The sequence below is a fragment of the Anabrus simplex genome, chromosome 2, assembly GCF_040414725.1.
Source record: "Anabrus simplex isolate iqAnaSimp1 chromosome 2, ASM4041472v1, whole genome shotgun sequence".
NCBI classification, from domain to species: Eukaryota; Metazoa; Arthropoda; class Insecta; order Orthoptera; family Tettigoniidae; genus Anabrus; species Anabrus simplex.
The window spans coordinates 1,053,826,213-1,053,842,011 of NC_090266.1; the positions used below are offsets into that span (position 1 = coordinate 1,053,826,213).

The window sequence follows — 15,799 nt, forward strand, 5'->3', positions numbered from 1 at the left end:
ATGAAGTAAATTAAAACTGCAAAATTCTTGAAATAACTTTTGAGACAAAGGTGGCAATTAGAAATTCAAAACCACAGCAATAATACAAAAATTATAACTTACCCCAAGATCAGAGATCAACTTTTGAAAAGCTGTTAAGCCCTCAAATTTGGTGGTGCTCTCAAAGGGCACCCAAGAATGTTTGGCATTGTTAGCAAAAAAGGTCACGTGAACCTGTTTCTTGCTTCCAACGGGCAATCCTGTGGGCAGAAAGCCATTTTTTACTTTTTTAAACACAGAAACCAACAAACTCACTGGCACACAAAAGAATAGAGATGAGGTTCAAGTTAAGAATTTGTATGGGACCCAAGGAAAGTCTAACTGGAGACTAGTATTAAGTGCTACGTAAGGGGGCACATGAAAACATCAAAATTCAATGAACTTAATTACAGTACTTCCAAATGAAAAAGACTCCTTATGGCACGTACACTAAGATCATCTTTATTACTATTTTCACCAAATCTTTGTATACATTGTCTAGGTAATGCACTCCTTGCTCTCTCACCACCAATTTATAAGTTTGAAATGGAAGATCACTGTGAATCCAGAGTAACAATAGGTTCTGTGTATGGACAACTCTACGTGTTCAAATTTAGAGGAAATCACTGCAGCAACAATTGACATAAATAATATAATCCATTCACCACCAAAGTAGAGTAGTTTATAATGAAATGCTGAAACAAATAATGGTAGGTATTCTCACTATTATGGTTATCAGTCCACGGAATGGTTTGATACAGATCCTGTCATTCAATCCTGTGTTAACCTTACACTTTTTCTTTTTTTTTAGAAATGCATTTATTTCTGCTTCCTCCATTCGGAGGCTGCCAAAAAGACAAAGCTTACATAAAAATGTTGATTAGTAATTGCAAGGGCCGTTTAAAATGTGTCTATAAATAGGTATACTACAGTAAAGCCTAAATAATAAAAATTGTATCAGTCAATAGTTATGAAATCAATGATAAATTCCTCATAGGACAAAGATATAGCTAGGAGTATAAATTATTTTTTACTATTGCTAACGATCCTTTCAGGGCTGCTAACCCAATGTCCTTAATGAATTGGTTATGCAAATTAAATTTCTTGCAAAAGTTGTGAAATGTGTGAGTAATGGTGCCTCTTGCTCCTATCCTAATGAATGGACTACTTCACCAGCTGATAAAATGACATGGGTGCAAGACATCAAATTTTTTTTAAAATTTATCTGCATCCAATACATACAGCAGAAAGTCTACGCATCGTTCCCGGAACTGTCGTATTCCTGTATTCATCCCCCACTTGTGTGCTTCTACAATTCTAGGGGCTAACCCTGGTTACCCTCTTCAATTGAAGATCCTCTGCGTGGTGAGGGGGACTTGTAGCTCCTTTCTTGAGATGGCGAATGGAGCCCTGTTGGGTAAACATTCGGTATACAATGAGGAGGAAGCTAAAGCACCACCCAACCCTAAGGTGTAATGCGACCCGTGCTGATGGGGTGCATAGCACATGGGATGTGCGTCTCGAACGGAGCCTTTGAGATACCTGGCGCCCTCTCTAAGAAAGCAGCCTTACCCGGGTATGCGGGGCTCTGCCTGGGCGGACATCATATTTCCCTAGCTACTCGTGGGACCTACACGAGTACTGTAGCAACCCTAAAGCCGGAGAGCTCCTCTGGGGCCTCTGAGAGAAACACCAGCACGATAAAAACCGATGGGGACTCTTCGGAGGTACCCTCGGAAAGCGCAACGACGACTGTAAAAGAGCTCACTCTAGAGGGGGGCAATCTTCTACTTCAGAGGAAGAAGAAGAAACAGCGCTCCGACACTGGGAAGAGAAGGTACAAGAAGGCTTTAAAGGCCCGGGAGCAGGGCAAAGAGGGCCTAACTCCTGGAGCTGAGAGCCCTTCTACCCCCACGGCAACGTCTCCAGGGGGGAATCCAATGGGCACAAGAGGCGGCACCCTAAAGCAGGTTCTGCTTCCAGGGTACAGAGGACTCCTCCCACCAAGACGGCAGCGGGAAAATGGCTCCTGTCGGGGGCAACCCCAGAAGAAGATCAGCAAGTCCATAAAAGACCTAAGGTGGAGTATGCCAGAATAGCTAAAACTGGGATCAGGAGGGCCATAATGCCTGAAGGATATCCTGACCAGATCTCCTCTTATAGAAATCCTAGACGAACAGATTGGGTGTCTTTTCCGGAGGATGTGAGGAGGGGACTGGAAGGAGGACCCTCAAATATAATTGAGGTAGTGAGGGAGAAAGTGGGCTATGCCAGAGTTGGATATAACTGAGATATTTAGAGTTTTGTGTTTGCTCTAATAACGAGAAAAACATTCCTATTAACATATAATTTATCGTTTACCATTTCAAAGCATACATTTCAAACTCTAAAGGAAAATTATTTACATGGTGTAATTCCAAGATTTAACTAGATCCTTATGCCCTTTCCACCTGCAAACAACCAAACAAAATAACCTTGCATTACTACCTATAGGTTCGCTAACAGTACCTACCAAAGAATTGCCTTAATTACCCGATTACTATAAAAGTTTTAGTCCTTTATAACAAATATGTGGAATTTCAGTTACTTAAAAAATTGAACCAATTCCAGAGTAAACAAAATATTTCAGTACCTTCAGATACCCAGGTCTACCTCAACATCCTCTGCTGTGCTCGAGTCATACGGCTGGAGGGCATAGTATATAGTATGGTGATTCTGCGGTATGTACGGCAGAAGAGACATCAAGTCCTTGCATTTAGCATTATTAATTACTCTTCCTACAGGATATAGACTTTCCAGTTCTGAAGGAATTAATATTCTGTTCAGTGCTTCTGGTGGTACTTGTCTTCTCCCTGCGAGGCCTCCCAGGTATTGTATAATAAAGTGCTTGTACTTCCTCCCATGGACAAAGTTCAGAATAGCAGCTTTTGTGCTGTAATATACCGGGTTTATTACAGTCTATGCTGAGAATGGCAATCTTCCGGAGTGGCATTTTAACACTTGACCTACTTTTCTTGCTTCTAACGAAGTAAGATGTGGCACTGTGGAATTTTCTGAAGTCTTCACTTTTCATTTCTATCACATGAAAAGGATTCTTCACTCTTGAACATTTCACGAGACGAAACCAATCTTCTGGTGCGAAAACACAGCCTATTTTCCTGATCATCTTTCCGATGACACCGAAATCACGGTCTGAAGGCAAAAAGATGTGTCCAGGAACAGGATAGTAATGTTCTATGCAGTCAAACTTGACTGTCATCACAAGAGCATAATAAATCATGTATACAATGTTATTTTTATTCTGTGCAGAACAGGAGTCAAAAAAGAATCTTAACTTCCGCTTTTCCAAAGTATTTTCAGGTATACATAACACTTTCAATAGACACGATGCAATCTCTGAAGCACCTCGTGAAGCAATGTTTTCAGCCCACATACACATGAAGGCAATTTCCTGGTTGCATATATGAATACCTAAACTGTACACCCAAAGTTGCCTAAGACAAGGCTCTCCCTTCCCATGGATAAATATACTACTGTTTTGCAGGCCGAAGTATATGCAATAATGGCCTGCACTGTACATGTATGGAACATGCCTCGGTGGAGAAGATGCATCACCATTTGCAGCATTAAAAGCACCATGTGCAGTTAGAACATCCAAAATGGTATGGGAGTGTCAAAGGGTGTTAGATAAGCTGTGTGAACTTAGCTCTTAGCTCAGTTACCCTGTTATGGGTTCCTGGGCACACAGGAATTAGTGGAAATGAAGAAGCTGACAAACTAGCAAAACAAAACTCAAAAGGTCCTTTCATAGGACCAGAACCCTTCCTGGGAATATCATTCCAAAGTGTGAAACTGATAATATCCCAGTGGACAAACCAGTCTCACTTAGACATTTCAAAGAGATTAACCATGGCAAGGCAGGCACATGAACTTATCGAAGGGCCCAACCAAAGATTAAAAAAAACGGTCCTAATAAATTTCAATAGCACCAGAATACAAATGGTAGTTTGACTGTTGACAGGCCACAGTACCTTACACAGACACCTACACATCACGACAGTCAAGATCCGATGTCTAGAAGATGAAGTAGGGAGGAAGAGACTGTGCATGTGTTGTGTCAGTGCGCGGCTCTTGCAAGCACTAGTCATCGATATCTTGGCTCACACTTTGTGAACATGGAAGACATCAGAAATACCAACATCCGGACACCGGTATCCTTTATACGAGCACTAGGGCTGGACTAGGCAAACCCATTCAAGGGACACAAAGGGTCTTCATAGACCTACGTGTTGAGCCATCCATCCATCCAACCTGTATTCATCGTTCAATTTATTCGGTGCCAAAAATGTTAAACCAACGTTAACCCGGCATTACTCGCTAGGTCTTTACGTGCGTCGTTACTCGCTGGTGAGCGCAGCGCTCACCTTTATCTTTGAAGGCTATAATATGTCCATATAAAGATAGAGATATTTTTAATATGTCAATTTGAGATTTGAGTTATTTAGGAACACGGCCGAGGGGAGTGGCTATGGAGGCAAGCTCTACATTCGGGAGATGCGTGAGTTCGATCCCCACCTTTAGCTGTCCTGAGAATGGTTTTCTGTTTAGGCTTCCAGGCAAAGACCGGCGCAGTTTCTATTCATAGTCTACAGCCGATTCCTTCCACCTATTTAGCCAAATTCATTCACCATCATTTATTTCATATTTATTAGCTCTTAAATGAGGTTGGCGTCAGGAAGGGCATCCGGCCGTAAAACAAGCTATATACATTGATATCACAGATTGCTATAAACGAAAGTTCCTCTCCTTCCTCAGAACTTGCAGACACTCTGAAGCAGAGTTATGATCACTTCCGTAAACCTCATCTGTTTCATTACCATCAGCCTCTATGTTCAAGACCCTTCCTCCTACGTTTCACACAACCACGAAACTAACTTGTAAATATTGTCTAACAACAGCCACAGTATAAACATTTCACATTAAACACAAGCATAAAACAAACCCTGACTTATTACAATGAGCGAAATGTAAGTAGCACAGTTCCTCGCTACTGAGCGTATTGCTCACCAAACATACACTGCCGTGCCTAATAATGAATTGGGGGTGTTTATTTTCAAACATAATGAAAATGATTGACACATCCCCTTCATAACAATCTGTTACAAAGGTACTGCGACTTTCAAAGGTGGAGGTCTTGTAACATTCCAACAAGAAGTAATATACTACGTAGGTGAGCCCCGCGCTCACCATGCGAGTAACCGCGGGTTAAATTTCCCAGCATCTATCGTTTTTTTACATCAATCATCAAAAAGATTATTTGTCCTATGCCAAATTTTCCCGCATTATTGTTCGTTTGTAACAAAAATCGCTAGTTTGTTTTAACTTAACGAGACAGCTCAATATTCTAGCACAGAATAACAGCAACCTGTTACACGAGAACGTATGAGCGATTCAGCATTGCTAGTCTTGAGCAAGGATCTTGTAGGCTGGAGTGCAGTGCGCAGGTTATTCACGTTCAAACTGCACCTATGGGCCTCCTAGCACCAACTTTTCTCCTTGACCCACCAACCAGCCCCTGGAAGTATTCTTACTTACTCAGACAAATTAAAACGGAGGCACTATGAAACTAAGATCTGACATCATTTTCTGTGTTGGTATTGGACAGCTAGGGCTGCCACCTTCGTTGAAAATAAGAAAATAGTGCAGTCTAAAATAGTCACGGCCTGCGCCAGGTACTGCTTTTTAATTAATCACTGGGGGATTAAGCATGTCGTACCTTGTGGAGTGTGTGGGATGCAAAGGCTGGTTGATTGCTTTGTCGCCCCCTGCATAATCGTCTTGTTACAAGCCGGACCTAACCAATACAGGCCAATGGTCTTTTCACTAGGCTGGTCTTGTAACTAATGCCACATCCTCTAGTAGTCCACTGTGACACTGTCCGAAACGCACAGTGTTGAAAATTCTAACCTCTGTGACGTCGCTCAAGCCACACCATATTGTATCTCTAACCTACCTTCCGCAAAGGGTCTGTGAAATCTATACCAAAATGAAAGCTATTGCCATAATATCCACATACTTCATTAATTTACAATAAGAGAACGGACTTTAAAGGTGAAGAGATGAAAAGTGAAAAGGAACGTCGTAAAAGTAAGTCACTTTTTATGTTCATTGCGTATATCATGATTGCAATGCTGTTATGTATAGTGTGAGCATGTCCAGCTTCAAGGACGAATGGTTAGCGTGCTGTCCTCAGGGCCAAGGGGCCCCGATCGCTTCGGGGATTTTAAGCTTCCTTCGTTAATTCCGAGGGTTCGGGGACCGGTTCTGTGTGCCATCATCAGCATCAGAATTCATCATAGGTAGGGCCACATTTTCCGTGCAGGTCATCTATCAGGAGTCAAATGGAAATAGCTGCACCAGGCCTCTCCAGACGCCACACGCCATCATCATTATTATTATTATTATTGTTATTATTTGTACATAAAGGAAGATGTCCAAATACAGCATCTATATTTTATTATTTTGCTTTACCCCTGATTCTTAGAAGTTACCCGCATTTATTATTTTCCCATATCCTTAGTAATTTTTCCCCCCCTCTTCCTTGAAAAACGACGCATCGAGGTTTTACTCTATACCCGATTCAAGCTGCTTCTGACACCCTACATAAATCAGACAGGTATAGAAATTAGTCCATTTCAAGAAAATACACCCAATATAATGAATTGCACAGGGGGCATCCAAGAACAGAGGTATTACTGCACAAGCACTTGTAACAGGTGAAAGAGCGAAATCAATGTTACAGTCCTGAAACAATTTTTGTCAGTGCAATTCTTTCGAAGAATGCATCAATAAGGAATACAGAGCAAAATTTAAAATTTTACTTCAACAGTCAAATAGTCGGAGCCAAATCATGTGGCATAAATAAATCCAGTGGGTCATGTATATTTCCCCAGGCCGAAAAGTCAAACCTCCCAGGTGCTCTTACCTTCTATCACATCTTAGATCATGACCATAGGACTGTATAAATTTAGTCATGGAGAATTTTCAACTGCTTATAAACCTATAGCTCGGAAGGAAGAAGTAGCTTACAAAGCTTACAAATTATCTATGTCAACACTCCAAGTCCAAATTTTATATTTGTCCCCCCAAAATACAAGCCATCTTAGTGATATTCTAAAAATTCCTGCTTTTTATCTACTGAATGGATGTTAACTTATGATACACCATCTGAAAAGTGCAGTCTTCTACATTTACATCCCACTTAAATCGTTTAAATATTCCTTTTTTTTTTTTTTTTTTTTTTGCTAGTTGATTTACGTCGCACCGACACAGATAGGTCTTATGGCGACGATGGGACAGGGAAGGGCTAGGAGTGGGAAGGAAGCGGCCGTGGCCTTAAGGTACAGCCCTAGCATTTGCCTGGTGTAAAATGGGAAACCACGGAAAACCATCTTCAGTGCTGCCGGCAGTGGGGTTCGAACCTATCTCCCGAATACTAGATACAGGCCGCACTTAAGCGACTGCAGCTATCGAGCTTGGTCAAATATTCTTAATAGTGCAAAAGTATTACTATGTTCCTCATCACTAGTCCCCGGAAGTTCATGCCCTAAATTTCCAAGAAATATGCATGCACATATGCTCTTAGAAACCAGAAAAAAAGTCCATAAACTTGCACCATTAAAATGAAAGAATTAATGTCCCTCAGCAGTAGAAAATACGAGTTAGTGTTAAATTAATACACTTACATTATTCCCTTGAGGTTGAAGCAGAAATGGTCCTGTTGCCAGTGTTGACTGATGAACTGAAGTTCTCAATCATCACTTTCCACAAATTTTCAATTGAAAAACTTTTGTCTGTTGCCTCACAAATCAGTTTTGTAATGGGGAAAAACTTCTTTCCACGTCAGAAGAGGTTATTGGGCCATATTTAAACTATGTTAACTGCTCTACTAAGAGGCAAGCGAATATCCTCGCGTGACAGTTTCCCTTTGCGAATGTCAGATATCACAGATCTGTTTACAACCAGAATTTTTTGAAATTATACTATTCACTTTCTCTGTCACTTATTGTCCTATACTACTAGGAACAGAACTACAGACAGCTAATTTTTCCATGCCTCACAGAATATTTTGAACTGTTTCTATTGATGCAGCATCATTCGAGTGCAGTGAATTAACAATCACTTTGACTAACGTATTTACTCATGTATTAGACTTTTTTTCTTCCACTTTTACAGCGAAAAAATTAAGGGCGGTTTGTCCCATATGTGATAACCTCAAATTTTGTGCGATGAACACATGGCTCCTAGAATATAAGGAGCTATAAATTATACATGTAAACATTCTACACGATTCTTTCACAAATGTGTGAATGTGTTTGAGATATACTGGCTATTATCATTGGAAGGGAGTATTTCTAAATGTAAAAAGACAAATTGTGCACACTGCTTTCAGGCCTACATATAAAGTAAATACTGTCTGTTAGGCCTACTCATATTACATCATTCATTTCATCTCATTAACTGCTTTGATTAGGTTGACGTCACGAATGGCATATGATCGTAAAAGCTCTCTACAAAAATTCATCTTGCTTCATACTCTAACCATATTATGCCATTACCATATTATGCAATACTGATAGAAAAACACTTAATGGCCAGTCATTTCTCTCTGGCAGTAGGACTACCGCACAGTAAACCTTAATAAATCTAACCACTGCTTTCATTTGAATTATCCTCTAGTGTCACCAACTTCCCTGCTATCAGTGTGTCGTCATTCCAAATGCCATCTTCACTGCCATCTCGTCAGCCAGGCATCAAGAGCATTTGAGGTCCCGTCTTTTTGAAACTTTTAAACATAGTTTTGTTCCAGGCTATACAGTCCAAACAGTGAGAATCTATTCCCAAATGGTTTCTGGAGAGTTTGTGCATGTGTAGCAGAAGCCACTCCTTCCAAATAAAGACATGCTGCACAAAGTGTGCAAACCACCAGCTGATAACTAGTGTATGTTATGACTTGTACTTCCGAATGTAATACATAGCGACTGGAAGCATTCCTTGCATAACTGCAGCAACTGAAAGACAAACCCTTAATTTTAATTATATTTCATGTTTGTTCTCCACATTTATCACATTAGGATTTACCTGAACAGCTGTAAATGAGATAAGAGAAATCACACTTTTTAGGTTAGGTATGCTATCAAGTGCCAGCATTGTGCCAGAAGTTCCACGACGGGAAGATTAAAAATAAATAACAAGAAAGTTTAACGCATTTATGGATATCTACAGATGTGGCAGTAATGCATTTTATTATCATAATGTTTTATTTCGTACAATCATTGTCTCCATTTTTTCACAAACGCATAGTACGTTTAGTTTGGCGTCTCCGAAAATAGTTAAGTGGGGACGTAAAATTAGTATTACTATTATTATTATTATTATTATTATTTGTGAGGTACGTTGGCGAGTAAAACAATAGTTATGACTTGATTGTTTTCATCAAGTATTAAACCTACTTCTCAACAACAACAACAACAAAAACCGCTATATTGGCCCAGTTAAGAGATATTAAATGATCAGTATATTAGTGATCTCGCCTGCTATATTAATAGCAACAACCGTGAATATTTCTTAAATAAAGTAAACTCATTTCCTCATCCCAAGATGGTGCAGCTCTTTATAGACATGCCCCCTGTGGAAGGGTGTTGCATGTACCATTTTTACCGCATACCAATCTTCCTTAAAGTAAATACAAAATTTTAATATTCCACCTACTCAATACTAAAAATCATGTGATCTTTTTACAAAAACATTACAATGACATTAAAAGGTACTAGTTTCGGTCCACTGTGGACCATCATCAGCCTAGCCAAATTACAACAGTAAAAGACATAGTGATAAAAATAGTATGGAGAAATGAGAGGATCTAAAAGGATGGGATGGTGGTGGAATGACAGATAAAAGTGAAAAAACCGTATTTGCGAATAATGATAAAAGTAACAGAAGTGTTCACAATGACAAGTAAAATCTTGTGAAGTCAACAGTAAAAACTCTTGATGAGATAGTCAGGTTGGCAGTTGCTCCTCTGTTGCACGATTGACATATATAACTACGTATATGCTTCTAGAAAGTTGTAGATTAAGTTCCACTTTTGCGTAGAGGGAAGAATTGTCCAATGAGACTAGCACCAGATTAAAATTGACAAAGTTGAACCTGTTCTATGGTGGAATTAAAGGCTTTCTGTGTTGAACAGAAGTCTCAGATCAATCGGGACCCCAATGAACCTGGGGAAAGAAAATAGTATTAACGCGGGTAATCGAATGGAGAACAAGCGAGGCACCGACGCAAGGTGAGTCATCGTTTATATTTTATATGACTATCTCATCAAGAGTTTTTACTGTTGACTTCACAAGATTTTACTTGTCATTGTGAACACTTCTGTTACTTTTATCATTATTCGCAAATACGGTTTTTTCACTTTTATCTGTCATTCCACCACCATCCCATCCTTTTAGATCCTCTCATTTCTCCATACTATTTTTATCACTATGTCTTTTACTGTTGTGTCCGACCCGCGCATTGCAAGCACACATCATTCACGTATATGCGTCGTGTGTTTTTTAGTTAAGAATGGTTAGCACAACTAGCTGCCGTTCTCGAGAGCCTGTGTTTGATTTCCGGTACCGCATTGTCTGAGATTTACGAATGGCAGGAAGATTGGTATTAAAAGTAATAAACTTCATTGTTAGGTTCCGTATTGAGTTGAGACTATGCTTAAAGTAAATACAAAATTTTAATATTCCACCTACTCAATACTAAAAATCATGTGATGTTTTTACAAAAACATTACAATGACATTAAAAGGTACTAGTTTCGGTCCACTGTGGACCATCATCAGCCTAGCCAAATTACAACAGTAACAGTAGGCCCATGCTACAGAGGCGGACAATTCTTGAATATGAAACACAGATGTACAGATGAGCGTCTTCATTGTGTGGGTCATATGGATGAAACTATTCACGAATTTTTGCAATGTCATCAGAGCTGCTTGTGTTGGACAGTTACCGAGGACATAAAACTGGCGCCGTAAACGATATGAGGAGGAAAGAAAAAAACGATCTTGCAATAATTCCATGAGGACTCACTTCTATTCTACAGCCGTTGGATGTGTGCGTGAACCGGCCATTCAAAACTGCAATGAAACAGTTGTACACCGAATGGATATCCGATGGTGATCACGCATTAACACCAACCGGACGAGTGAAGAGGCCTGAAGTAGCAATAATATGCAAATGAATCAAGACCGCATGGGCGCGCATTCCAACGATCTAGTGTCCAAAGGCTTTACGAAATGTGGAATTTCAAATTCAGTGGACAGTAGTGAGGACGACTATTTGTCGAAAGATGCCAGCAACAAAATTTCGTATGGTGAAACTTCAGTTGACCACAGTGAATTGTGAATGATCCGAGTACTGGAACAATTTTATTTACAATTTTTGTGATGAATTTATTAATTGTAAGCTGTCTGAATTTATATTTCTGACATATTTAAAGAAAATTAAATAGGTATGCAAGTTTTTTTGATTTTTTTACCTTTTTCCGCATTTTGCCGCCTCACATTTAGGGTGCGGGTCTTATTAGGTGGTGGATGGTATTCAGGATTATACGGTAAGTCTTAATTTTCTTTTAGTTTATCTTTCCGACTATTAGCCCAAGCTTGTCACATTCATATCTTCCATTACAGATTTGGATTTGATTGACATTTTTCACTCCGAGTCACCTGCAACACTTGGCAACTGCTTCCTCGAAAATATGTTTGTGTACTTCCCTTGGCCTCTAGACTTTTCGAGTATGTGACGATTGAAGACGGACCATTCCTCAAGTTTTATTTTGTGATTTTCGTCCTTGTTTTTAGTGCGACAACTGTGCTTTCCGACTCAGAGGTCCTCAGCCCTGTTGCACATATTTTTATATTTCTGTTTTTATTGTGTTTTTGGTAACATTCTTTTAATTATGTAGCTTTATAATTCCATCTAAGATGGATATACATTGTACTGAACAGGATGGCGTACTAAATCTTTTTTCTTTTCTTTGTAAAGTGAAATAGTGATGAGTGGCTTCTGTAGAGCACAGGATTTTTTTTTCTATAGCGTCTTACTAAATGGAATGAGTTGGCCAAGTCAGCTACTTCCAAGGCAGTCCATTATGAAGGTATATCAATTCTAGAGGAATTTATTTCTGGCCAGAGAACTGGTCCAATCTCGACATCAGTAGCCTCTTCTCTTCCCAGTATATTAGTATGTAAGTTAAAACATACCGCTGACATGGATGTTCAATGTACTCCTGCCATCTTTCTGCCTTGTCTTCTTTTCACAGAAGTGTTTTTCTATCGGAGTTAATATTCACGCACCTACCACCTACTTACCAATTCTCCAAATGTGTCTGGGATTTTTTTTTTTTACGTAACATGCACCAATCACCAAACTATCTTAAACGTCTTTACAGTTCTTTCTAGATCTAGCAACAAAATCTCATAGCACTGAACAGAAGAGGCAAGTGGAAAACCTGAACAATGAGGAGAATGTGCAACAAGCCAATAACACAGCTTATCTACATCCCCGGAGGAATACAACACCAAAATAACCCTTTCTTCAATTACTGTGCCTACCATGGTATACCACAAAAGCCTATATCTGGAATTTTACAATCTAAACTATGATCTATGTTGTTATAGATAAAGAACAAATCCTAGTTTATACGGGATTGATCAAAGTTGCACAATCAATACCATGCCGAACTCTTTCACTGAAGTCCTCATACAACATTTTAGCAGCTGATATACACAGGAGTGGTGTAGATGTAACTTATCTACCTCGCATACGGACACCCCACTTTTAATTCCGGACCATTCGACTGAAGGCTGAAACGGGTTTCACTTGGCCACATGAGAGCAAATAAAGAGCTGCATGACGAGAACAGAAGACTTTTTTTTAGGCCACGTGTACAATTCATCACAATTCTTAATGAAAGTCAAATTTCACGTTGAGTCCATATTGACTTACAAACTAATTACATTCTTAGTCCTTTATTGCAGGATCAATCATCATTTACCCTTTTCCAGCTGACACCAGGTGGGAGCAAATATGGTTCCTCTCCACTTCGTCTCTCTCCATCATTCCTCATCCAACACTGTGTTTCAGTCCACGTTCTGCTATCCTAGGCTTTACTTCAGAGTCTATCAATTGTAATCTCCCTCATCCTCCCATCCCTGCCATCTTTCTGGCTTTCCAGTATTTCTCTTGGCAGTCCTCCTCCTTTCACCTGCTTCACAAGTCCAAACTACCTCAATCCATTCTGATCCAGTTTGTCATTTACTTTTGCATATTTAGTTCTTTCCGTACGTCTTCAATTCCTCAACATCCCCACCTTGTCTTCCGCACCTAACTCCTCAAGAATTCAATTTCAGCTGCACGTATTCAACTCTCATCTCTGAGTCACAGTCAAGATCTACGCTACTGCTTATGTCGTTAGAGGTAAGTAATATCCCTTGTTACATCACTTCTTTAGCCTTCATTGGTATATCTTTATTCCATATTAATCCCTGACCTGGTGGTAAAATGCCTTCTCCAGTTGTACCTTACTAATTTCCATATCCAGTCCCATTTTTGTCAGTTCAATTCGGACGCATTTGAAGAGTTCCGCTATTTCCAGTTGTCTCTAATTTTGATAGATCATTTACCCCTCTTATTTCCTCTACTTATCACCACTATCTTGCTCTTGTCTACTTGGATCCAGAATCCCCATTGTTAAATCCGTCTGTTCAGTAAGCCGGGCCGAGTGGCTCAAGATGGTTGAGGCGCTGGCCTTCTGAACCCTACTTGGCAGGTTCGATCCTGGCTCAGTCCGGTGGCATTTAAAGGTGCTCACAAATATGCCAGCCTCGTGTCGGCAGATTTCCTGGCATGTAAAACAAAAACAAAAATTCCGGCATCTTGGCGTCTCAAAAACCGTAAAAGTACTCAGTGGGACATAGAGCCAATAACATTATTATTATTATTATTATTGGCATTCTGTTCAGTATAATCTGCTGTTGTAACTCATTTTCTCCCAAGATCACATCATCCAAGAACATTTGCAATTTGCTGTACATTGCAACGACACAGATAGGCCTTATGGCGACGATGTGATCGGCAAGATAAAAGAATGGGAAAGAAGTGGCTGTGTTCTTGTTTCAGGTACATCCCCAGGAAAACCATCTTCAAGGCTGCCGACAGTGGGGTCCGAACCCACTACCTCCCAGATGCAAGCTCACAGCAGCACGCCCCTAACCGCACGGCCAACTTGCCCGGTCCCACCTGAACAGTTAGGGATGGGTTCAATCAGTTCATTTGTATGAAATGTGTTCAGTTTGTTTGTGTGAACTAGTTAATTCGATAATGTTCATAATTTTGTGTTGTACTAATGAATGAGGTAGTTCATGAACTGATGTCATGGAAACAGCTCTTGCTTCACTTCATTCAAATGAACACCACCTCACCTCATTCAACTAAACGAGGTAGTTTATCAGCTATGATGGCAGCACCTAGGTCAAGCAGTGGTAGTTTTCCCTGCCACTCGCGATCTAATATGTACATTCAACAATAGATGGTGCTTACCTAATTCTTTGCCCCACTTTAATATGAATGACAGATCACCCTCTTAGGATATTTAAAGCTCTGGGATACAAAGAACCTATGAATAGGATATTTACCAGATTTTTGCAGAGGAAATCATTGCTCTAAGATGATAATTGTCCTTTTTAAAACAGATGTTCCTGAATACATAACTAATGTTATTGTGTATTTAGGCGAAACCTGACAAATGACTTAGTAAACCATCACTGGCAAATATTAATCACTAATATGTAGTCTCGTAAGAAACCAGAACTATTTCAGTCAGTTGATCTTTAAAACTTTGCTGCATTTTACCATTAAATGCTCCTTGCGACTTTTTCTTGCCTTCATTTTTGAAGTTGAAATGTGAACTGCTGGTCCTTATCTTTTGTTGCCAGGCAAGAAATATAGGAAGTATGCATTTTCAATGTTGTCCCCATCACAAAGTTTTAAAAAAAGTAGTTCTTTATTATTTTAAGAGGCTAAACAGAGTATTAACATTCATTTGATGAGAAAAATGCATTACGATTTTAGATTTTCAGACCATTCAAGATTTTATGCGATTGAAGTATGTTGTATATGACAAAGTGATGAAAACATTTACGCGAGAAAATGTTATTTGAACTATTAGTAGTATCGACCTTCAAATCCCAAGATTGCAGGTTCAAACCCGCAGAGGTAGTCAGATTTTTTTAGGGCGGAAAAGGTCAATTCAACACTATGACGAATGACATTGGCGGGTTAAAGATCTCCGGTGAAACATTTGGTATTTAACTGAAAAAACTCCACCATAGACAGCCCAAGAGATATCTGGCGCAGGCAGCCTAAATCGCATCACTTCAAAATGCTTGCATACGGTAGCACGTGGGACACGTAGCATGTACTTCAGTTGTTTTTATTTAGCACTTGGCCACCAGGGGGCAGGAAGAAGAGTTCAACGCAGTTCATTGGCAAGGTGGCGTTAAGCAGGAAAGCCTAAAGTAAATATTTATTTATTACATTCATATTAATCTAGAAGCTTCACTGAATATCAGAACGTAATCTATGAATTGTGTAAATTGTTTAGCAAATGTAAAATTGTGAACTTACAACATCGTACATAGTATCATGAGGTTTTGAATGTTGATATGCAC

General features: G+C 39.6%; 1 protein-coding gene across 2 annotated transcripts in view; it reads right to left on the reverse strand.

Moving 5' to 3' along the window:
- Nucleotides 1–15,799, reverse strand: part of LOC136864668 (histone-lysine N-methyltransferase NSD2) — a 216,267-nt gene that overhangs the window by 140,374 nt on the left and 60,094 nt on the right. For both annotated transcript variants that reach the window (XM_067141967.2, XM_067141966.2), the window contains exon 3: nt 103–239. In XM_067141967.2, the coding sequence (XP_066998068.1) occupies nt 103–239 (137 nt within the window). The remainder of the gene's footprint in view (nt 1–102; nt 240–15,799) is intronic.